At 35.6% G+C, this 26350-nt stretch overlaps 1 protein-coding gene across 8 annotated transcripts in view; it reads right to left on the minus strand.

Moving 5' to 3' along the window:
- The window catches only part of QKI (QKI, KH domain containing RNA binding), a 159735-nt gene that overhangs the window by 67202 nt on the left and 66183 nt on the right, over nt 1-26350 (minus strand). For 5 of the 8 annotated variants that reach the window (XR_013928645.1, XM_080390571.1, XM_080390570.1 and 2 more), the window contains exon 4: nt 2904-2954. The exons of the other annotated variants lie outside the window; for them this stretch is intronic. Coding sequence is in view for 4 of the 5 variants with exons in the window: in XM_080390571.1 (XP_080246697.1) it covers nt 2904-2954 (51 nt within the window). In the remaining variant the exon portion in view is untranslated. The remainder of the gene's footprint in view (nt 1-2903; nt 2955-26350) is intronic. 8 annotated transcript variants of the gene reach the window in all.

The raw sequence follows: 26350 nt of genomic DNA on the forward strand, positions 1-26350 counted from the left end.
CAATCAGCAGTCCTACAGCTGCTGTTTAGGAGACAGTATTATCCTTCCAAAAAGACATCTAGTTTCTCATGAACTTTTTGAATCCTGCAGGTTTTGGTAAAACATACATTCACTAACAGAATGTATTTTTTTTTAAAAAATCTCATTAAATAGTCAATCTGCTACCATTTTCATGTGCAAGATTGAGTAAAATTAAGCGCGCAAACTGAATAAAAACTACAATTAACCAAATTATCATAGCTCCATTGAAAGTCACTAATATGAAAAATTAAGACTTATTTAATTAGGCAAAATTTCAAGTTCTGTTTTTTCAATACAGTGCCCAAAGTGAAGCACAGGTAGATCTAGCCGTTTCCTTCAGCTAAAATTAATGAAGAGAGAAATACTATGAATAAATACTGGACAGCTTAAAAGAACCACACAGAATGTCATTAAGTGTGAAGCCACAGAAGCCAAGTAAATCCTTGATGGGTTAACCAAGTCTGAAGACATTTAAACTAATTTTTAAAGGATTCCAGTACATTATCAGAAACATGCAAAAAGATATTACAAAAATTAATGCTTCTACTCTCCAGAAGACAAGTTCCAAACTTACTTTGTTAAAATGCCCATTACACATGATTTTAGATGGCATACTTCTCTGCCCACACAAATATGAAACCAAAGTTTTACAGTTTAAATTAAAATACTTCTGAGTAACAACATCCAAAGTAAGATGGTATGGCTGGGAAGAAAAGGTCAGTACGTGCATGCCTTTCTTACATTCTACAGTGGTTTCATCCATCTTAGAAAATAAGGCAGCATTGTGCACAAATTGAGGACAAAAATAATTACACGCTCTGCTCACATCCTAGAGAGATAGCTAGAAGAAAGGTGACTTCATTCTAAATGTTTCCTACTATCCAGCAAAGCACAACCATAATCCCTTTGTTCAAAACACACTTCCAACAAACAACAAAGATTTACTGCCAACCAACAGGTGCTGACCTCCCATTTCCTGACCTGGCCACCTTCCTTTCCCTTCTCTAACTTCTCTAACACAGGTATTAATTTGGATCAATGCAGCTTATTAACTGCTGCTTATTAACTGATAAAAGCAAAATCTTTTATCCCACTGAACTCACTCTCCCATTAGCTGACCAAAATCTAGCTTCTCTCTTGTCTCCATTGTAACCCTCTGAACAGGGAACAGCATATTTCCCCCCACTTGCAAAGGGCTAGTTGAGCAAAACTGTCCCAAATACATATAATCCTTTATTGTTATGAAACAATGCTAATTGTTTCTTTATTGATGATAAGGAAGAGGAAGGTAAAAAAAAAACAAAACACTCAAACTAGTTTCCTAACTAAATAGGTTTGAAGGCAGCTTTTTACAAAGCACTCATAGAAACATGGTAAGAATAAACAGCATCAGCATGCTAATTGTCATTATTATTCTTCATGTTACAATGGTAGGCTGCCAAAACTAAATCGTCTTTAAGTATTCACTATTACATTTTATCTTTGCACTGTTATCGTGACTTCAGAATTCATCCAGACGTGTTACAAATGAACTTCACTACTTACTTCACTGTGTTTGAACAGGAAGACAGAAAAAACACTGAAAAATTCCAGCCCTTCCCAAAAACCAGCTCTGATATTTCAACAAGCGTACAATTTCACCATTATGCTTCCTAGTTCTCAGCTAGCACCCATCTAGTATGATTCACAGTCAAAAAATTCTGATCTGTTTCATATGTCTGCATCTTTAAATAAGATTAAACACATTAAAAAGTTCAATAGTGGTAGAGAAAACAGGTATTTCAAACCTGTATGTTCCCTATTGTGTGTGTTAAAAAAAAAAAAAGTTGGGACCCTGTATTTATCATGTGAAGATGTAAAAAGCATCATCTACACAGCACACCAAGAAGCCACAGGAATCCAGTTCAACTAATTCAAGAACCACTACTGCACTTTGTCTAAAGCCTGCAGTCCCACAGTGGCTTAAGCTATTCTAAATCGGCGCTGCTAGTCCCACCTTGATGTACTAAAGTGCTTGCAATCCAGTTCATGGTTCTCAAAAGCTACAGGAAGTTTCCAGCTTTAGTCTTCAGCTGACTTAGCACTGAAGCAGGTCATCATAGCCACTGAACTGCCACAAGGAATGGAGAAAGTATACCCAGCCAGGGCTGTGCAAGTGGTACTGAACAGCAAGTGTTGACTTAAATTGTCCTAAGAGCAGCCCTGGAACTGCAACGTGAGATACCTGAAGGAGTCGAATTTTCTGATGAGCAGTAACACTCAGACCCCCACTGATTTTTTAAAACTTCAGCTATACTGATGGATAGTTCTTTCCTGTACCTCCAATATAGCCTCCAGAAAAGAGCAAGAACACTAATTTAAGAACCTGGTGATGCCTTCTGGAAAAACTCAACATGAACTTTCAGAAATGTCCCCAGCACAGAAATAATTACAGGTTTAGACCCAGTCCATAAGAGGTTGTTGAACTGCCCTTAGTGAGAATGCTGAAGACCTGATTTGAACATCCATAGTTGGAAATAGCAAATACTAGCCACTTTTCTTAAAAAATCCCAATAAAATCACTGTGATGAATCACCCATCAGAGTCTACATTTTGAAGATAGGTTCAAAAGAAAAAAAATAATCAACAACTATTATCACAAAAATCTTACTAATGTTAAACTTGTAAACTTCTACACCAATTGGGTATTGTAACAGCATGTAACTGAGGTGAAGCCTGTCTATAATCAACAAAAGTTTAAAGATATTTCTTCCTCACATCAAGCATACAAAGCAAATCCACCATTTAGGGAAGGGGAGGTTGAGATTCTTTTTCAACCTCAAATTATAGGTGATTTGCAAAAACTTATCGGAATGTTTACAAGTAGTAAAACATTTACTTGCCTCTACCTCCAAAACTGCTGGATCATGGTTTTCTCTGCTCTTAAAGGAGACCTGAAAAGCAAAAAAAAATTGGGCTTGTGCCCTATTTTGCTTCTTTAAGATGTTTAAGAGAGGCATGAAGAGTTGGAATTAGGGTTTTTATTTTATCCTGTGATGGACACAATGTTTTCCTTCTTGTTTACACTTGAGATCGAAATCCCAAGAAGCCATAAAATAAGACAACCTGGTTAAGGGAAAACAATGCAAGAATCCACAGAAGCTAAGGCACAGAACAAAGAACAAACTTCAGTTTTCTCCCCCTAACCCCCACCTCCAAGATCTACTTCATTTGACTGATGAATAATACAAAATCCCTTTCCAGAGTATTCTTGCACTATCACTACTGGTGATTTGCTTAAAAGAAACAAACAAACAAAAAATCAGTTAGAAATTTGATTGAGGTCATATTTTAAAATTTTAAGATAAAAAGCTATCAGAAAAAAAGCTCAAGTCCTTTTCAGGGCCTCTTTATGTTTCAAAATAGCAAAATAAGTAGAAAAACAATTTTGAGAAGTTCTTTGCAAATGGGAAAGTGGGGAAAAAAAAAAGAGCTAGCTAGCTATAAAAAGGGAGACAAATATGACTCTCTTACGCTACCAACATGCCCGTAAGACAGTTTGTACATATGAGATAGAGATGCAGTTATCAGAACATGAAAGCTGCTGCAATCTTTGGTTTGTTTTTTTTTTAGAAAAGTGCATTTTATCTGATAGCATGAGGCTGATTTAGAAAAAATGAGCAAAGAGGATAGTTCATTTAACTAACACCCATTACTGTTGGGGCTACCATAATACCTCATTATTTTTAAACAAGGTAAGATAGTACCATGTAATCCATTCAAAAATTGGTTTTAAGCCCCTTTATTCCTTCTGCCCACACTTCAACTATGTAATTACTTTATATGAAAGAGGAAAGTCCCAATTTTTTTGGTAAACAGGGAAGTGTTGCTAATGAAAAACATGCAGTCTTCAAGACAAACAAAAGCAGGATGCCTAGAGCCAAGAAAAATATATCCAAAGTACATTAAAGTACATACTTAAAACACTTATGAGAAGTTGCATTGCCTTCACATTATCTCTCATAGATACACTATGCTCAACCAGCACAGGGTTGTAGTCAATGTTTTAAGCCAAATCAGTGAACTGGCTGAAGTTCCATATCATTGCATACATGGAGTGTGTTCTTGCTGAAATGCTAAGCCAGCATGAGAAACCTCAACACCCTTCTCCAACAAGTAAGTATTTTAGTTTGATATATTCAGATAGGAACACCTGGTGTCACAAGACACAGTTTAATAAGGATTTGTTTCAGGGACAATGCTAGGTAACTTAGGTAACGTGAATTCTGCACAAGAGTAGGCCAAAGACCTAGGCATCTTTTACCCTAGGTCTGTTTATCCACTTAGCTCTCTGTGCATTATGGACAATTACGTTGCTTCTCCAGCTGCAACACGCAGCAGGCACTGACTCAAACAGTACTGGCACTGGATTAAATGTTCCAGTGTCAGAATTCAAAGGTGGGTCGTTTTTGGTTTTTTGTTGTTCGTGATGTTTGGTTTTTTGGAGGGTGGGTGCATGTGCTTTGATGCCGGGTTTTTTGGTTTGGTTTTTTTTTTTTTTCCTTCCACATATGAACCATAAGTAGAGAATGTTTTGGGTTTTTTTTATAAAAGGAAAAAAAATCATCTTTAATATATGAAAACAAAGTATTTGAAAATAAGTTAAAATTAAGAAAATCAAGTTCAGTTCAGAAAAGTAACCTAGAGGTCTACAAAGCACAGGAATCCAGGATCATACACAAGATTATTTCAAAGCTATGAAGAAAAAAATCACAAAAGTATGATGTTTTCTACTTTTTGTTGAACAAGGATCCTGTTCCAACTAAAATGTCTTACTTTACTGGGTAAAATTAATGGCAAAATAGCATACCAAGAATTAAAGTAAGAACAGTTTAATGCAGACACTCATTTATATCATATCATGGTATGTGAAAATGAAGTTTAACTCTACAAATTAAGTTTATTTAACAACTAGCTATCACTGAAAATAGTGACTGACTCTGCTACTTCCCCTGAGCTGCCTCTGCTGTTCAGACAATTGTGCAGTGGCCAATTTAAAAAAAACTCACAAACTCAACTGACTTCCAAGGATGCACATGAAACAGTGGAAATAGATGTCCTAAGGCTTTTAATAGGAACTGACCATTAGATCAATCTAAACATAGAGCCATAACACTCACAGAAAACCTTCAATAATTTGTGATAGTAAGATTTTCTCCTTTGAGGACTCGTACTATGATTAACTTACAGAGCTCAGGCATTACTCTGCTTGAGTGCATGAGCCTTTTCAATCCTGCATAATTTAACAAAAATGTAGTAAAGACCCTTTGAATTAAATTCTGATTTAAGGACATCTGTCTTTATTTCAATACTCATTATACCACCCATTTAAATAAAAGTGTACTTATACCACGTCAAGTTCACTTTAAGACTACCAAATACATGAATGTAAAAAAAATAAATCTTACTTCAAGTAACATTTTTAATGAACTTTTTGCTATGCAACTTATCCTACCCATGCAACTACTCATCCTGATACCCCTTCTACCTAAGCAACTATTTCAATACAAAGCATTAAATCTCATTTAAACATTAGGGAACAGAAATAGTGACTGAAAGATTTTTGAGAAGAACTGAAAATTAAATCAAAGTATCCCAACTACCAGTTTCAAAGCTATTCTCCACAGTAACACACAGAAATATGAAACAAATGTATCTTCTGCTGTAATTTAGTAAAAATGCCGAGACCATCTACCCAAAATTCTTGCTGCAAAACCACATGGTCTCAGGAAAAGGCATCTTCACTAAAAAGTGCTCAGAAAAGTCAGAAAAAAATATCAGAAAGAGTTGCTGATAGTTGGATTTTTTTTTCTCCTCTGTTAGTAAAATATGTTTTAACTATTTAAGAAACTAAAGTACTACTCAAGGTTTTCAGTGCAAGCCATGCTCAGCCAAGCATACAGTGTAACCTCTGCATCTTCCTTGTTCCACCTCCAAACCTTACCCTGCAGGCAGGATTAATAAAATGTATCCCACTTTTCTAAGTAGAACATCACATTCTTGTAATGAGGATAATAAAGTCTGAAACCAACTGCAATAAAATTTTAGTGACTCAACTGACTTAGTAGACAACATACAACTCTTTAACACACCAGCACTGAAGCTCCACAAGGCAAGAAAGGGATGCATTGCAGCTGCAAAGTAAAAGGTAGGCACAGCTCACCTTCCATGAAGAAAACAGATCATCAGAATAAAACACACAGAAAATCAATGTATGAACAAAGCACTTAAAAAAAAAGCTATCATCTTTGAGACATCAGGTGTCTCAAAGCAAGATGTGAAATGTTTTTATTGGGACACTTGAATATATAAACTGTTTTAACAGCTTTCTCTAACATAACACAACATCCAAGATAATGTACCTATTAAGAGTTCTAAAACACTGCCTCACCTTAGGCAGGAAGTGTTATACCATTTCTTTGTTCTTAAGATAACAATGAATGAATTCTTAAATTTGATAATCAAATATTACATAAAAATGCCACACAGATTAAAAAACACAGGCATGCAAACAATTTTTCCCCATATACATACAAAAGTACAGGCACTAAGAAAACAAAGAATTAAACTAAGGAATAAAGTTTGCACCGTATATATTCACCGAGAGTCCCAAAAGCAGCTGAATTAACTCTAAATAAGCACATATATCTGAAACTCCAGGCACAGGAATACAGGAATAACTAGTACACACAGCTCCATACTGAGCTTTTCATTTGTGCATTTCAAATGTTTCCCTCCTGTAAGGGAAACGTGGGTTTTTTGGGGGGTTTTGGAGGGTTTCTTGTTTGTTTGGGGTTTTTTTTGGGTATGTAGACACACACAGTTCTGTTAGCCAAGCCATCCCAGGATACTGAAATCCATGTATTTTACAAGTTCTGTATATCCTAATATTCACTCCCACCTCCAAGCAATTATGTAGCTCTTAACACTATAACCACTGTAACCGCTGGTTTGAAGACACAGTGAACAGACTGGAATTCAAACCAGTGTAAAAATATCTAGTTTGAGATATATAAAAATTACTCTTCTCAGTTGCAGAAAGCAAGAAACTATTTATCATCATAGAAAACGTACTTGTAAAAATCAGAGATAAATCAGCATTTATAAATATGTTTAGAAACAAATGCCTTCCACTACTGTTGTCACTATTTTGTGGAGACTTAATACCTTATTCTTGGTTTTCTCCTGATCTCTCAGGCCTGATGTTAATCTCAAACTTGCTGCAGAATTTCATTTCCTGTTGCCTATATAATGCAATCATGCCTCACTTCCTTTTTTTCTCTTTAAAAATCCTTCAAGACACTCTCAAACTTGTCACACAAGTGAACATACTTTACTTCTTTTCTTAAAACAAACAAAAAAAAATCTCCCAAAACCCTGCTAAGCCTGTCTAAACTAAGTTTTTCTAAGCTAAGGCCAGTAACAAGACACACAGCAAAAGCCCAGTAATCTAATCATTACAACTTGTTCCTGAATACTCTTCTTGAATTCAGGATTTATGAGGCATTGGCTACTACAGAAGTGCCCTATTCCCATTATGGCCAAAGCAATACAACAAAAAGCCAAAAAAAAACCCACATAAAAAAAAAAAAAAAAAAACAACCTACACAGTTAAAAAATTTTAGTTCTCTAAGACTGTATCTAGTCAAGCCATACCAGAGCCCCAAAATTTTAGCCTGATTCTCATCAAGAAACTATTTTCATTTTAACATATAGGAATATATAAAATCCATGATGCACAATGCCAGATATGGGGGAAAAAAACACCCTTTTAAATGCAACCTGATTGTAGAATTGTTACGTACTTCAGTAGTATACGCACACAGTGTACATAAGGAGAATGAAAGTTTCTGTGATTTTTATAAAACTTTGATAAATTCAATGTTCCATTATACTATATTGAAATTTTATTCAGTATATCTTACTGTTATATCCTTCTTTTTATAACTAAGCTTAACTCCAAGTCATTTTTTTTCTGATTTCAGAGACTTTGACCAGAAGGAATAGTCAGGATCATCTAATCTGGCCTCCAATATATCATAGGCCATTACTTTTCAACAGAAAAATAACTTCTTTGACAGTGGTCATTACAAATTAGTTTAAACCATATCCAAGGTTTTAATAACTTGAATCTGCTAATATATGGAATTAAAGGTTACTTCTATTTGGATTATTCACATTTTCTTGAGAAGAATTCTGAATCACTCAATCTGATTAAAAAAAAAAATAGCTTTGAGGCACAGACATTCCAAGGGCTACTGGTAAATTCTCCTTACTTTCTTCACGGCAAACTTTGAATTTATAACCCGTAAGAAAACTACATTCTTCTCTCAACTATCCAAATGGCTAATGAAAGGGTGAGAGAAGATAAAGAACATCAATATCACCCCTATCTACTTCAAAATCTGATGTAGTTCTGCTCAGAATGACCTCAGTAAAGAGAATACCTCAAATACCAGATGCATGGAAGTACATTGTTATGCTGCTAAAAGGTGGAAGTGTAAGTGTGAGACATGCTCTGCAGGTCCCAACTATAAATAAAATACCATTCATGTTTTCAGTGTTTTAGTTCCTGATCCTACCATAGGCAGGCTCTGAGCCTGCTGGAAATTATGATTAATTGTGTACATCTGCAATAAAAACAAGTTTTATGACATTCTTTCAGCACCACTGTTTTCATCAGAGAGAAAAAAGCATGTTTATCATATATATATATACATGTGTATATATATATTTCGAATGAAAAGCACCATCAACTCAGATGGGGGGGGGGGGGGGGGGATAAAGGGGCTGAATTTTCCTCACAAGGTCTGTAAACCTTGTCATCAGGATGCCTAACAGCGTTCTTATAGACGACTATACATAGAGAAGAAAGTCAACTCTTAGCCTCTAGATTTTTCATGTCCTAAAGCTTCCTGGTAGAAGATATTTGAGGTTTTTTTTTTTCAAAGGTTACCAAGATAGTGAGATTTTGTTATTTGAATAAGTGTATGAATTCACACATGTCTGTCCAACTTAAAAATGAAATTCAAGACAAACTGTCAATGGGGTGAGTGCAGAAAATTACCTGATTTGTTAATTCCAGCTGGCATTTTTCTAATGGGAAAAAAAAAAATGAGTCTGGAAAAGAGGATTTCCACTCAGTCTTAGACTTAGGAACCTCACTCTAGCGCAGTCAGATATACTGAAATTTCCCCAAAAGGAACTGCAAATCCTACAACAGTGAAGAATGTAAAGGGAAAGCCTGCTCATGCAAAAAGGCTCTACAGGAAAGGCAACTGATAAAGCAGAAAAAGTTCCTTTACTTTTCCACATTTTAACACTGCAAATAATTTCAAAATAGAAATTTTCCCCTCTGCAAAAAGATCTGCATGTAAAGATTATGTGACAATTCATCAAAAGCAGATTAATACCTATTCAGAACTGAGTATCACACCATTGTTTTTAAATGTTGTATATGGAACTAGGAAATTTCTCTAAAAGAAAATACATGAAAGTTCCTCAAAAATCTAACTGAAATGCATAATAAAGAAAATTCTCAAAAAACTTTAAGTATTTTCAAGTCACCAACATCAGTGAAATATAATCAGAATAATTTAATTTAAACAGAAAATATGATAGACTCATCTTTGCTTTACACAGAACAAAAAGTACAATATATCCATTTAAAACTATTCGCTCTGGAAGAATGTAGTCCTTAATTTATCTGAAGTTGGGCTTTCATACTAAATACATAAAAGTTTAAGTAAGCCTCAACAAACCAGCTTCAGTACTAGAAAAGCTATCTGTGACTTGACAGTGTGGGTTGCAACGCTCACCTAATAAAGTGAAATGACTATTCAATGAGCATGTCTGATCATAGAAAACTGTCTAGTCACTGCAGAAGCTAATCCTACACAGATGAGCTAACAGTTACACTAATACCATATTGCAGCACTGATATGTCCTGAAATAATTCTACTAACCTAAATGCATCTCAAATTCATATTCCACTTTTTTCACAGAGCAGAAGAAATAAAATTGGAAAAAACAGTTGAAGAAATGGACAGAGATCATTCCACTTTAAAATGCCAGATCATAAAACACCTTTATCAAATTCTTATTTAACACTTATCACTGTTTACTTTGTATGAAAGCAGAATTGTGTGGCGAGTAGGAACAAATTTACATTTAATTACTTTATGACTTATTTAAAGAAAATGTAATCAATAGTCATGTGAAAGTTTATTGCTAATTATATACAATTAAATACTTCCATTAAATTTTCACTTAATATGTCCAGAAAAACATTTACTTCAAAAGAAAAACAGATTACTTCAAAAATATGCCGTTTATGAGGTCTAAGTAAGGCATTCTACAGTTTTCTTTTTGTAAATCTTGAAAAATTCATGTAACTAAAACTTTTTTACTTTTTTAACCTGACTTTTCACTGCAGTTTGCTTGCATCCTGTGAGGTTACAAAGTTCCACTAAGAAACAAAAGCTAGCTTTCCGCTCTTTAACAATGACACTGTTTAGGTTTTCAATGAAACAAAAAAATCTTTCAAGTTTTCCACACCTTTCAAAGCCTTTTAAGGAATCATTTTATCTGCAATTAGTTTTGGGTTTTGTTTAATTCTAAGATTATATCTAAAACTAGTCACGACCCCTAACCATTCAGTAAGTGCAATATGCCTTATTAAAAAAGTTTATTAATTGTACCTAATTACTGCAGGTCACCAATCTCACTTTCTACATGTAACCTCTATTCACCTATCAATTGAAGCTCTGGAATTCTAGTGGAATTACCATTCATTGCCATATCCATTGAGATCTTCAAAAGAATTTTGTGTACACGCTGTAAAGCTGTTAGAATAATTACTCCTTTTCACTTACTGTTTCACATTTTTGGCCAAATTAGTCCAGCATCAATCAATCAGCTTTCATTCCAGAATAGAGCTGTTCAAGCTTGTTGAACACAGACCTTCCAAACTTGGTAAGTAAAGCAACCAAGCTATTCCTTAAGTTCTTCAGAGGAATGAAAAAGCATTCAAGTGTTACTTAACAAAAACTTTACCTTTTCTTATTGTCTACTGATGTATTTTATAATTTAAAGTTTTAGACTATTATTCAGCATTGCTACCTCAAGGAAACAAAGATCCACACAGATTACCAAGTCTCTCTTCATTAACTTCCTTGCCTTATTCCTCCCTGTTATTTCCGTTTAGATAAGCAAAAAAGAGCTGCTACTTCAAAGAATCCTGTATCAGACTGAAGAGTCCCCACCCAAAATACTGCATTCAGGTTTGTCATATACTTAAGAAATCTAAGAGGAAAATATCAAGCCGACTACATAATCTTACAAAATCAGATCTGAGGACATTTCTTTATAAAATAACAGATACTAGCAGAAGCTGAGAAAACCAACTACATTAGAAAACATGCTTCAAATATTTGGAATAGAAAAGATCTGACAAATTTAACTTTTATAACCCTCTTTTTCTGACATGTAAGTAATGAAATAAAACTTAAAAAAGAAAACATGAAATTAGTACCCATGGGAACAGATACTTCACACAGAGGAATGACATGTAACAGGACAATGCAAGCATCTTCCTGAATGTATAACTTCAACATTATAGTTAAGGATTTTTTATTCGTTTTTACTAATATTGGCTACGTGCAAGATTAAAGTATCAAAGAATTAAAAAACAAACACACACCAAACCCCACCACATCAAAAAGACAAAACTCGTTTTTCTTTACTGTCACTACATTCATGGGGGGGGAACCAAAAAACCAAAGCTGCCTCCTAACAGCTGAAAAAATCCTGTTAATTTTCTTCACCTCACGTCTTCCTCACCAGATAAACGAGGGCTTTATCACTGTTTAATACAAGTTTTAATTGAGTACTGTCACTGGTGGGAAGAAAAGTGTGGAACCACTACTTTCCGTATCAAACAAAGCAGGTAATTAACAGCTATTCTGGCACAATCCCTTATCACTAAAATACACAACACTGTTAAGTTCTCTCAATGCCAATGCTTTGCTTCAACAAAGGAAAGCTGATGTTTCAGGGTCACATTCACTCCTTTAATACACAGGCATAAATTTACCGCTCAGTCAGACACCTATAATTAAACACAAGAAGAATATAATTCTAATATTCAGACAGTCTTGCATATGAGTGGGATATTTCTCCCTGTAAAGATGATTGCCTTTCATTTTTTTGGTTTCAAGTAGCTACAGTTCACTTAGTTTTGATTACATAGCAATTAGATATGCAAATACAAGAGATCTAAAAAAATGCTTTTTCAAATGTCAGATTGTAAGCAATCAAGCTTATTCTTTTCTCCTGTACACACAAGCTATTCATTAAATAGCTATTGTCTTAAAAACATTCCAACAGATTGCATTTATCAGGGTTTTAGAAGCAAATATGGGAGTGCACATTACCCAGAACACAGCTCATCAGGGAATGAAAACGATCTTACAATTAATTTAATATATACACGATAGTGGTTAACTAAGTTGGAACTCTGCATCACATTCTTTGGGCACTTTTCCCACTACTGTTATTATCAATACCTAAGCTCACTGCATCTTCAAATTAACAAGAACCCATTAGTTTCTATATTTAATGATACTGTGTAGGTAATAAATTTCACCGCTAAAAATGCAGAATTATTGAAAATATATATATATAGTATATTGAAAGTAAGTTCCTATAAAGATAGTCACTATGAAACCATGTGGTTAGTAAAATTTTGGCAGGAATAGCTATGTTCACACACACCCACCCCTTTTTTTTTTGAGGTGAGGGCCCACAGACCATGTGCTATTAGAAGCGCAGACTTGATCTCATGCACCTAGATCACATATATGAGAGCTCGGTTATTTGCAACACAATTTGTGAGGCCTGTAGAAGTGGCCCACAGTTTCAGACATCACTGACCACAGGTTAAAATGGTGGGAAAGAATGTTTGGCAGCAGTTCTGAAGAGCCCAGAAAAACAAACCACTGCAGTATTAGATGGACTAGTCTATAAAATACTGTTAACAAAAAGTATGGTCTGCCATTGAGAGTTCAAAAGCTTGCTCTTGAAACACGCTAGAGAAGCAGGAACAAAATGGGATGGAGGCACAGACTGGTCAGTTGTTTCTCTAGATGAAGACAAAATGACCTCAAAGTTAACAGGAGGGGGAAAAAGGGTCCCTAAAAGCAAGCTGGTGAATTCAGTGACTCAGCTGTGAGGAAACAAAGAAAGCTGAAACAGTTCTTTCTTAAAGGCTTAGCTTTCATGGCAGGTAACTGAAGTAAATAAAATGCTTTCCTAGTTGATTCCATGATTGCCAACCACCCTTCAAGATGCCTCTCACAGGAGCACAGATTCTTTTTCAAGGTCAGGAGAGCAGCAAAAATTACAAGCGATGCCTGATTCACAGTTCTGTTTAAAAATCTGAGGGAAAAAAATAAAAATCAGTTTAACTCTGAAGCCCAGCTATAAGCCCTGAAATGTTCTGGAAACTCAGATCCAAGGATAAGCTGGAAAGGCTTTTTACAAGAACTGACATTTATGAGCTAACAGATTAATATGTGTGACAAATTATTTGACATTTTGAGGGTCTTCAAATTTGCTTCATTTTTTTTCCTTTAAATGTTCAGCTTGATTTTATCTTTTCCTCCTCTTGCAATAAAGGAGCCTTATTTAACTAGTCAGTAAGGCAAGACTCACTGCCTGTCAGCCTGCTGCTGTTGCCCATGCAACGTTTATATCCCTTCTGTTGCTTCTTTCCTAAGGGTCACTATAAACAACTTTTTGAGCAGCAAATGTAACCTGAGTATTTGAACACCTATGCACTATAGCCTAACATAAAGAATGATACTGCTGACAGGGGAACCCGAATATTCCCTCCCAGTGGTGCCCCTGCAAACACTTCCCCATCTATTACGTGGTGCTCCAAGGAAGACACGGGAAAAATCGAGTATCCCGCTATTGCGGAAGGCCAGGATCTGAAAAAAAAACTCAAAATGCCATTCTTGCCAGTTTCTGCATCTGGCAAGACTGGTAGTACAGCATCATCTAGTCAAATTCACTATACTTAATACTCCAACTTGCAAAACCAGCCAGTTGAGAGTGGATTTAATAGTAACACAAGTAATAGTCCATATATGACTAATTTAAAACTATTACACTTTATTCTAACTAGTAGATTCTCCTACTGTAAGTACAAAACACGTATTCAATTAGACCGCAAATAGGTCTGAAGCCTGCAGTGACCAAATAAAACCAGACTTCCTTGAGAACCAAAACACATAATCAATAGGAAATGTGTTTTTCCCTTCAAACCATTTATTTCTTCAGGTGTATACAGAAGACACGGCAAATTCAAAGTATCTGATTTTTCTCAGAAATGGAGAACTGGGTGAGTTGTGTGCTTGTTTTAAAGAAAAGGTTAATTTTAATTCCAAATTAACTATTCCAGAAAGTGCATTTCAAGCTAAATCAAACTTATAATTTAAAAGGCTGGATACTGAAAAATTCCACAAGTCAGGCTGCAAAAAACAATTTTGGCATTGGTAATACCCTTGTCTCCTCACAACATATTGACTAGTTTCCAGATTAGCTTCAGTATTTCAAACTGCATTAATAACTATAAAATTTATCACTTACTTTGGCTTGTAATACAGCTTATCTTAAGACCTTTTCTGATTAATGATATGAGTCAGCATGAGTTAACAGATTTAAGTTCTAGGTCTTTTTGTCAGTCAAAATTTACACGAACATTCAATTCCAGTGTGTCAATTTGAAACATAAATGATCGTTTCAAAACCACCTCAAAGACTGCTTGGTCACTTGAAGCTCACTTACTCACTAGATGGAGAGTGAATACATCATGTATTACCAACAGAAAACAACCTATACTTTTATCTATTAAAATGTATTCTGAATCTTAAATTTCTTTGTCAACTAATAGCTTTTAGTTCTTCAAGTTATAAATTACAGTATGTTTTGTTGGTTCAGCAAGCTAGTTAAAATAAAATATCCCCCAAGAACCCCAGCAACCTAAATATTAGATTTCCTTGAATACATATGGTTGGAAATATGTGGAGCATTTGAAATCAGTAGTACTGCATATTTTAAATGGCTCCCAAATAACTCTGTCAAGTGGATCAATTAAATTATTCAGGTACTTCAGGTTGATTCAGACAGTTGGCTAAATGTGGTTTGGCATTCCAATCCTTCAGCGACGCCTGACAGCCAAGGAAGCATTAATTGTTTCTGTACGGCTGCAGGACTAAACATTCTGGATAATCATTTATAAAAATATTCCAAACTGTACACAAGTGGTGACAGATTTTGTATTAATGTGCTAGGGGTCCCATCTTTCAAAAAACTACTTCTTCCTTACGAAAGACAAACATGCAGTTGTGAACAGTGAACAGCAGCTTTCCCACAGAATGGACAAGGTGCTTTCAGCACTTCTTTCCTTACACTTCCAAGTACCACCACAGCAGAAACACTAAGGACCAATAAATTAAGGTACATGATCACACTTACTGAGAAAAAAAAAGTTTATCTAGGCCCAAACATCACGATCTGTCGTCCAGAGTTTAAAGATCATATGGATAGAAAAGAAACTGGCATTTTGACATGGACAAACATGGGAGCTGAAAAAGAAAAAACCACAGAACTAGGAGACCATACCCATGCTTTGGACAGGATTCTGGGAACTGTTCCCAGAGCTCCAGACCACAGAGATGATTCAACATCGACTATATCAAGAGAGGGCAGGAGAACAGAAAAACCAGTTTTCAGCTTTTCATTCATAACACTGGGCCCTGATTTTACTGGCTATCAAGCTAGAAGGCAATTTCTGTAAAGAAATCTCATCAATAGTGTTAAAAAAAAACCCCAAAACCCCCAAAGAAAACCACTACCATACCAACACTAAACAAAAGAAATTTCAAAAAAACCCCTCCAAATAATTAAATAACTGTACACCAGATCATCCAATTATTTTCTGCCTCCATGAAACCTTCTCCTCACTGGAAACAGTGATATCAACCTTGTGCCACAACACATGGTCAGAATAGTAGGGAAAGATTGGGGGAAAAAAAGTAACACCTGTCCCAGACTTATTAACTACAGAAAAAAATATCTTCATAGTTTACATAGTAAGTATAATCTCCAAACATTTAGCTTCTGTGCTCTCACTGTCCACACATGAGATAAAGGTGTTCAATTGACAGGCTGTTCTTTGCTTTTGAAGAAAAATTCTTTCTATTTGTGCATGGAAAACCACCACCAGCATACATGCAAAACAACGCATAAAAGCCAGATCACTTTGTTCATAATTACATTGCTTATTTTACTTCTGTCAGGAATTAAAAGGGATTTCAAAATTTCTAGTTGAGACACCAATTAAACTTAACCTTTAATTCTTACTCATTCTTCATGTCATATCTACAAATTTCCTACAGAAACCCCTAGCCAAGTCTGAGGGCAACATCAGTATCTACTCTCCAGACCTCTTCACGCTTCCCACATCTCTTCAAAAGCTACTACATCCAGAGTTCATGTTCCAGTAACATCAAAGCAAGTAAATACTGCAAATTCACCAGTCACCCTGACTCTTAGGAAATATTTTATATTTTTGCTTTTGGATTTTTTCTTCATTTTCAGATTGCCTTCTGCACATTACATTACTTTAACTGTTAATTAATTACTAGCATGGGAAGTCTGTCATTGACTGCCTTATGCCTCACTTTATCTTCCTTGCTTGAATTATTCAAGTCTCCCAGTTGCAACACCATTTTAACTCCAGTGTTTCTATATTTACATGAAGGTTGTGAATGATACAAAGTGTTGGTAGAAACCGAAACTCAGTTTAGTGCACTGTCACAGCATCTCGTCATCTTTTCAGAGGACAAATGAGGCACCATGGAAATTAACCCTCCTTTTATTGTAATTATTTATAAAAGCACATGACCATTCAGAAAGTCAGCAAGAACCAAGATGGAAAAAGACAGCCAGAGAAGATCTCCCTAGAAAACTAAGAAGTGTATGTCAAAGCAAGGAAAATCAGTATAACTTATGAAACATGGGAGAAGTTTGTGAAAGAGGACCAAAAGAAAAAGTTGAGAGAGCGAAAGAGTCATTCACGATCCTACAAAGACTCAAGAAGTAAAAATCTCCCATAGCTCTTGCTATGAGAATATAACTGCTCCATAAATTATTTTGGATTACTCTCTACACTACTGTGCACAAGTTTGCACAAGTTCATTCCCCAGAAATATTAGTTCTTCACACATGAAAACACCCTGGTGCTTCCCAGCAACTCCATTGCAAATTCATGACATTTTTGTAACAACCAGGCACCTCCTCCTTGTACTGACCCCACACACTGTCAACAAGTTTTCTACATAATTCTATAACATCTTCTAATGAAACCAAGAATTTGATGTTCCCATTGTTTTCCTACAGCCAGTCTTTCTGTTACTTCAGCTGCCAGCTATTCCATTCTCTCAGGCACACGCGAGCTATGGCCTGAATGAAGTCACTGTTCTGCAGATTTTACTTTCAAGACCCAAAACCAACCTAATGTTTTATTCATTTCAGGATATGAAAGCTGGAGGACAAGATTTTAGTTGTCTTGTAACAATATAGTACTAAATTGATTTATGATCCGCATTATATTCAAGAATTACTCACATTAACAAATTCATCAAGCACGCATGAATACTGTGTGTTCCATAGTGAGTTTGTGGCACTTAACAATCAAATCAGGTAATTTATGTAGAATGTCAGATTCTATTAAGTTAAACAGTCTCCAAGCAAGCTCAGGACTGGGCATTGCCAAGTGAAGCGTTCTGCTACTCTAAGAGTAACAAGTTTTCTTTAACAGAAAGAGAGATCTGTGTACCTGGCCGTAACAAACATTTGAATAAGTTTGCATCCTTTCATGGAAGTACTCAACACTTTCTTCAAACTGATTGTTACAAGTTTTAAACGCATGGGTTTTTTAAGAGATATTCACAGTATGCATGCACTTCAGTGAGTCCTACATTCATCAAAAGACCTCCCATTTACTGCCCAAAAAGATGTGAAAAATGTGAATAATTAGCAGACAGAAGCCATGAATTATTCACAGAAAAGTCTAATAAAAATGTGTAACTGTCAATAAATCCCTCTCTGTATCTGAAAAGTGTAAAGATCAACAATAAAGTCTTCAACTATAACTGTAGAAACTGTGAAGTAAGGATACAGTCCCACTATATACCCATGAACATCTACCCAGCTGCCTGAATTTCATTCATATCCTTAATATATTGTAAGCCATATCTAGCAAAAGGGTAATCTGTGACGACTAACATCTGTTTTAATTCAAGTCTAAGCAAGACAAAGGTTAACACAGAACCAGCAGATCTGAGAAAAGTGGAAAACTGTCAGCATCTAAAACCAAGTTTAAATGGCAAACCACTCAGACATTTTGGGAATTACAATTTGTAACTGTTATCATACAGTTGACTTTTCCAAGTTGAAAAGGAATTTAGTATATTGCTACAATGAAACACTACAGATTATTACACGTCTCTATCTGTAAAACAATAAGCTAGTAGAAAGTCAAATATCTTTGTCTTTTAGATGTTCAATTAGTAATTTAAGTATTTCGTTTCAGCAACAGCGGTTATCTTATTTTGTGGTGATTCTTTTGCTCCGTGCAAAAGAGCCTTCCTATCAGTCTCGATAAAATGGCTAAATCTGACCCTAAGGAGCTATATCCAGGATGATAAACAACCATCTGTACTCTGCCTGCCAGCTGCCCCCCCCCCAAAACTATGGAGAACCAAGAGCTGCCAAGAACTGATAAATGCTTGGGAAACACACAGGCATGCTGCTTTCATCCCTAAATTAACAGATCCAGCCTCCATTCCCAGATTTAAGTAGACTCAGTCTTCATACAGGACAGGGAAATCCCCATGAGCCTCAAATGTATGATCTCTCCCACAAAGAAATCCAAGTACAGCTTCATGATGCTCAGCAAACACAGCCAAAACACAACCCTGAACACAAATTATTTCTGGTAAGCAAGCTTATAATATTACAACATTGTTTCTTAAGAAAGTTCAAAAAAAAGTCTAGCCACGTATCAAACATGAAATCATCCACTGAAGGGCAGCCCAATAGGTTAAGGTTATAGCCTAGAAAAACCTAGAATACAGGAAGAGTTTAGTGGTGCTGATAAATGAGAATGGTGATAAAGTCTGCAACACCACTAGCTGCCCTTCATCGCGCATCATGAAGATCACCAAATCTATCATTTTTGGAATCTCACAAGAATCAACTCCTTCGTTTTTATATTATTAGATAACACTCAACACTAATCTTCTCTTGCAGAGTTAATAAAGTTTTATGAAATCATTTAACTGTACGTAAGAATGCCCATACTCTGCTAAAAAAGTCTCACCTAGTTCAGTAACTTGTCTCTCACTGTGTTCTGCTAAGTGTGGAAAAACTTTCAGGTTAGAGAGATTTATTTAAACCATTCACTTCTTTCACTACTTTGCTAGACTAAGTGAAACATAGATATTTGCAGACAATTTTGTCAATACCTCAAAACAACTCAGTATGAATTGCCCCCCAAGCCTTACAAAACTTCTATGCAAATGCCAGATACAAGCAGCTGTGAGCTGTAGCCTAGTCAAGTTGTAACACAATTAATACTCTGTGCTTCCAACCTAACAAAAGCTTAGGAATAATTTTGCAGAAAGACAGTTTCTACCACGGTACTGATTAAGATGAGTCAATTGCCATTCAGATAAAGAATTTTCATTTATAAAAGATTTGTTTATACACAGATGTTCAGGCAATGATTCAAGACTCCCTTGATATATACTTTTTCATTCTACTTTCCTCCCATTCCAAGGTAATTTAGATTCTTTTGCCTGTTGATTTTAAGTTTGTGTTTTTTTTTTTTCCTCAAAGGGAGCTGACAGAAAAACAAATGGAAGTAAAATACAAGTTGTTTTCTACTAGCATGGCTTTGATTACACTCCTCCAGTCTATAGCTTCCAGTGTCTTTAATGGTATTAAAGAAGTATTTTGTTAAATCAGTTATTCCCATATCTAATTAGCTCAATAAACACTTAACTATTTAACAGCTCTCAAAACCAAATGACATATAATCAAGTTTTGCTATCAGAGTTAATCATAGTCAAAGGTCTCGGCTACTTTTCACGTTACATAGGAAACCATGTCTTAGTAGTGTTAAAATCAGCTCCAAGCTGCAAATTCATATTGAGCACATGCAGAAATCTATCCAATATATACTGGATATAATCAGCATGTAGCCAATAAAAACAACGGTATGTATGAAATAAACCTATCTAAAAGATGTATTGCATCAGATACATATCAATAATATTTTCTGAAAGACTAATACTGCTTTACAGTAATTCTTAAGGTCCTCGGGCACCTAAATTTTTCTGTCCTTCAATATAAAATCATTCTGGTCTTGGAAGTTAGTGTTCTTCAGACTGTTAAGTGAAAAGACTTTTGCAATAAATTACTTCAAATAAGAAGTGTTTGTCAAATCTTATATAAAATTTAAGGAAAACATTATCTTGTAAAATTCACATTCCCATACATAACTAAGCTAACTGTGTTATTATGTACCCAACTACATTCCATTCTTCACTACAGTCAAAGTGAACTAAACACATTTTACTTAAAGAAAACGTATGCAGGTAGGATTTCAAAGACGATACACTAGAGACTCAGGACTACAAAACCCCCATACAACAGGTTTAAAAGGAGGCAGCCTTCGGGTCAGGCATAATTCAAGAAAAAAAGTCTGTTACCTTTAATACTGCTGCTGCCTTTTGATTTTCCTGAAGTACAGCTTCTACTAGTCAGCCCTTAGCATTTCATTATGTAATTAAATTAGTAACTTGCTAAAAGGAATTTTGTATTTTTTCTATGACGACTTTGTCATCACTTCCAGACTACCAGGGATATAACTCAAGAGACTTCTGTTTCACAGGTGAAAAGGGAAAAAGGCCATGCTTCAGTAATTCTTTAATAAAAATAATAATACTACTAAAATCCAGCTTTACAACTCCTCCTGCATTCAAAATAAGTGGTTACAAATGCAATAAAGGTTTTAAACTTGGAATAGAAAAGCCTGTTTTCTGACGTGCTCGCTACTGAAAAAAACACTCTAGCTTACAAGCAACCCAAATTATTTTTATTACATCTTTTGTTTTATAATGAATTTTTAAAAAGGCAAAGGGGTATCGACCACCAATATACTCTTAAACAAGCTTGGATTTTAAGCAGGAGGGTTTTTCTTTACCACATAGCCACATACAAATTCTCATGCAGCTTAATATGGTACATTCTTCACTGTGTATCAAAATAGCGGTTGTGATATGTTGAATATGTAAGTTCAGCAGTACCTTTACATGAATATGACTGTTTAAAAGGCCATTAACTACAGTGGTCAAAATTTTGGTGTGGTCAAAAATTAAGTATGAAGAAAGCCTCCCAAGTTTGATGAATGAGTTTGAGAAACCAAACTAAATATAGACATGCATACTTAGAAGAAAGTGTGTTTAGAGGAAATGTCACTGTAGAAGATGCTAGATGCCAACATTAATTGTTCCCAGGGTAGTATCTTGAATACCACATTCTGAAAACTAAGTAATTTTATGTTAAAAGTTTATAACCTGAATGCAGTAGATTGAGGAACATGCTCTATAGGTAGTATCTCAATCTTAGCTGAGCAGCCTGCTCATACAATGACTTTTAATGTATAGTCAAAGAAGCTGACAGCAATTACAAGACAATGTAACCATCAGTTTGGCAGTCTCTTATATACAGAAGTTGCAGCTTTCATGTGAAAAGATAACAAAGCATGATCCATGACATCCAGCATGCCGAAATGCCACTCCACAATGCCTCAGCCAGCAAATTTCCAGTAAGTAGAAGTCAATTTTAACAAATAATACCCCTAATGATGGATACAGATACAGGACCCTGATAGTTATAGTTCTAAATGTAAAAATACGCAGCTAATCTGCAGAAATCCCACTGGTACTGTAAGAAAGGTATTTTAATTTTTTTTTTTAGTGAAAGGATAGTAGTTTTAGTCATGTATTATGTATGTACTTGCTTTTCACTTTCACATGCCAATGTCCCCAATGACTTAAAGAACTTTTTTTCCATTATTCCTAACAGAACTGGCAAATACTCAAAAACCCACCTTTGCAACTAGTTACAGAATTTTTTTCAATTGCCATTCCAAACCATGGCCATGATTTCTCAACACAGATATATGAAACTGTCAAACAGCAACAACATGCATGTATGTAGAGGCAGATTTTAGAGACAACAGGCCTGAGCCATGCAATTTATTCCCAGAAGACAAGAATAATGATGGACGGTCAACCTTTCATTCTGAAACACAGAAAAACTCTACCATATGCTAGCATATGTTAAATATATTCCATTTCAACATATGTGTCAGCACCATAGCTTTATTTTTTGTTCACACATAGTACTTTTCACAGAATGTGAAAGTTGAGCATCCTATAATTAGGGTAGCAATAATAGGGCTTGTTTAACAAGACACACTACAAAGTACATATTATTCTATATCACTAACTTTGTTTTATAAGGTAAATTGAACATTTAAGACTTTACATTGGATATCAAAGCATATCTGATGGTATTTCAGAGACTAAAAGGTATTAAAATATTACATATTTCAATTTCTTTTCCTCAGGCTTTGCATAGGTACCAAGGATCATTTAATTCCTTTTTAGCTTTACTATAGAAAAACAAAACCAAACTGGAGAGTCCAAAGAAATGGAATTATCTATTTACTAGTACAACTCTGCACCAGCCAAAGGTCAAGACCGGTACTGATCAAGAGCTTGTCTTTTGTGAAACCTTATGTAATTTCTGCTTGCAATGTGAACAGTGATGTAGGAACAAGTAAGCTGTAGGTCAGGAACCACAGATAAGTTCAAACAATCTAGTACAGAACAAGTGCAACGTGTTTGAAGCTGTTACAGTGGACGAAGGCATTGAGTTCTTCAAATTTAGAACTGCATAGCTGCCTGCCTTTCTCTTTGCAATAACAAATTGTAAGAAAAAATTTCTGTGTATCATAATGAGATGTCTCCTCATGAAGTAAAAACAGATTATACCCTCTCTTCACACACTGTTCCTGGAAGAGATTCTTGACTAAAAGTAGGAATAAATGGGAAAAAAACAATGTAGCTTATTGACCAAGACTGCCACAAGCCCGATGCTGTAAGGCTGCATACTCCTCTAAGTGAGATAATAGCAGTCAACGTGTTCAAGAGCACAGAACTGACTCCTGATACCAGTGTTATCAGTGTCTGTTTTATGGAATTCATGCTAGACAAGGGAGATGACAAAAAACCCCAAGTGTCTTGCTTATCCACCACTGGACAGTTTTCACTTTTATTAAGTATTCTTTGGTGTGAAAATTGCTAGTTTTCCTCAATACCGAATGAAAGGTGCATTCAGACTAAATAAAACATGCCTTGGTCTTAATAAAGTTACACATTCATTAGCTTTTGATGAATGCCTACAACCTTTCTCCCTACCCCACCTACACACACCTCCCATTATCTCCTTCAAAGTACCTCTCAGCTTTAATCACAGTATTCTCAGTAATTAAGGTTTTGATTTAAAATTTGTCTAAAGCTGCCTGGAGAGATGTTCTGATTACCAGCCGAGCCTGATACACAAATGATTTGAGGATCTCCCTTGCTTCCTGGCGGAAATCTGTCGGCAAGTTTCAAGTTTTGATGCTAGTTCAAGTGATTTGGCCATGTGACAAGGATTTCTAATTCATTACTTCTGTTCATAGGCTTACACAGGAGAGCAAAATTTTCTACAGGGCAAATCCAGATGGTTTGTTTTCCAGCATGTCAGTCTTTGTATCTTCTCTTGGATTCTGCACACACTAGCAAGGTAGGAAGAGAAAACTAGATGGACAGTTTACTCTAGGAGATGGTATTCAGTACTTTGTAGCTGTCACATTACAGATTGACACCGGTTTAGTAATTAATTCCTTCCCTCATCAAATAAGGTGTCTTTTATAACTAGCACTGGCCAATCAGGTTTGCAGATATGAAATATACTTACAAAATACACATACAAATTAACTTGCATTTCTTATCTCCTCTAAATTTCAAAGCAATTGAGTCAAAAATGAAAAATATTGCATACTCATGTCTCTAAATAACCTTGACCCTAGATGAAAGGGTTTTAAAAAACAATTAGTGTAACTTAACCTTCCATGAGAGAATTCTATTACTTCTGTATTTTACACTTTGAAGTGCATTGTCATTTTAAAATAGAACCTACAGAGAGAAGACCCTTGAGAAAATAAAAGAAAAGGTGGTTATCATTAAAAGGCACTGACTGCCAAGGAAGTTGGTCATCTTGCACTGCAAGACTAAAGAGTTCATCTGTAAGTATAAATAGTCAGGAAAAGAGGCAAGAGCCAATAGCAAGCAGTGTACTTACGCCCCAGACAGATAACGTTACTTGTTCTTACTTCAGTCTGTGATCATCATATCTTGGATACAGCTTCCAAATCTTTAGTTTTAGAAGAAACACTTTACTGGGATGCATCAAAAACTTCATCATAATAAATGTTTATGAAATTCTTCCTACTGCAGTAATAATGGTATAGCACCAAATAGTCCAGTCTGAAAAAGATAGATTACTAATACCAATCACCTCGGGAGAGAAAAAGAAGTATAGAAAGATTAGGACTGGATGGCATGAAAATAGGTTTTATCAAGAAAATTATTTGGTACTCAAAACTGGTTTACAACCAATATTAATATATTTGAATATCAAATAGTATATACTATTATATAATTCAAATATATTCAACTATTTAATATTCAACACTAACTGCAGTATTATCTCACAAAATCACCAATGGTCAAGTACTCTCTGCTCCAAAAATATCAGACAATAGACAATTGAGAAAAGATAATAGTACTGACTAAAAGTATACTGACTACAGTACTGACTGGACCAGTTTGTGGCTTTTAACATGTATGAAGTTCTAGCTGATCTGCCACACAGAGCTTGTCACTGTTGAAGACAACCTTCCTTTTCTTACTTAACTTCAAAAAGAACAAGTGACAGGTCTCAGCTCCTCTAAGCTTTTCCCTAAAGACAAGACTGCCTATCCTTTGAACAGCTAAAACCAGAAAAGTGGGGAGAGCAGGGGAAATCAGTCCAAAAATACCACTTCCCCAGACAGTAAACCCGCCCAAGCTACCTAGGGCGATGACTCCCCACAGCAGAAGTCACGTTCTGAAGCACAGTGGTGGGAGAACATGGGCACTAAACATAACACCACTCTGGACATGGTGCTGGGCAGCCTTTTCTAGGTGATCCTGCTCAAGGGGTGGTTAGACAAGAAAACCTCCAGAGTTCCCTTCCAACCTTCACCATTCAGTGATTCTGTAACAGACACTTCACAGACTCCAGGACCTATGTGAATACTGAACTGACACATCAGAATATGTAATGGTGACCAACAACATTGCAGAGTGCTTATCTTAGCTGGCAGCTGAGAGTAATGAAGCTAGCATAGCGTAAGTGCTTGCCCTGCTGATAGCACAGAAAGAGAACGTCTTCAGTAGCTGGACTTACCTTCAGTGTGACCTAATATAAAAAGCATTCAAAGAATGAAAGCTGTACAGCTCTAACAAAAATGCACTGTTAGTCACACCCTGGAAAATGGCTACCATACCTGATGTGGAATTCATTGGGCCACTTCGGAGCTAGCATGAACAAGAAAGACAGGGAAGAGATGGAGCAAGGGGATTATGACATATGGGCCAAGCAACACAGTAATTTCCGGAAATCTGTAGTTATCTTACTCTTCCAAGTCCTTTCTATGAAACAGTCTGCAAATGAAACTTTACAGTGGAATAGGTCTGTTCAGAAGAAAAATTGAGGCCTCAGATGTATACTTTTTTCTTTCTTTCAACAATACTGCAGCTGTTTGCTATCATAGCTATTGCTAGCACAACCAACTGTGCTTTTCCATACAGCAGACAATCTGCCGAACTTTTAAGGGTGTATCAAGGCGTCACTGTTAATGACTATATTAAATACACATATGTTCACTGCTAACAGTGAGGTGTTATTTCTGGACCATTAAGTTTGGGGCCTCAATCTACACTTCCAAGCTTTCTCAAGAATAGAAGCCTAAATGTTTTAGCTTATGATATCTGTGAAC

Source organism: Falco punctatus, assembly GCF_963210335.1.
Source record: "Falco punctatus genome assembly, chromosome: 5".
Lineage (NCBI taxonomy): Eukaryota > Metazoa > Chordata > Aves > Falconiformes > Falconidae > Falco > Falco punctatus.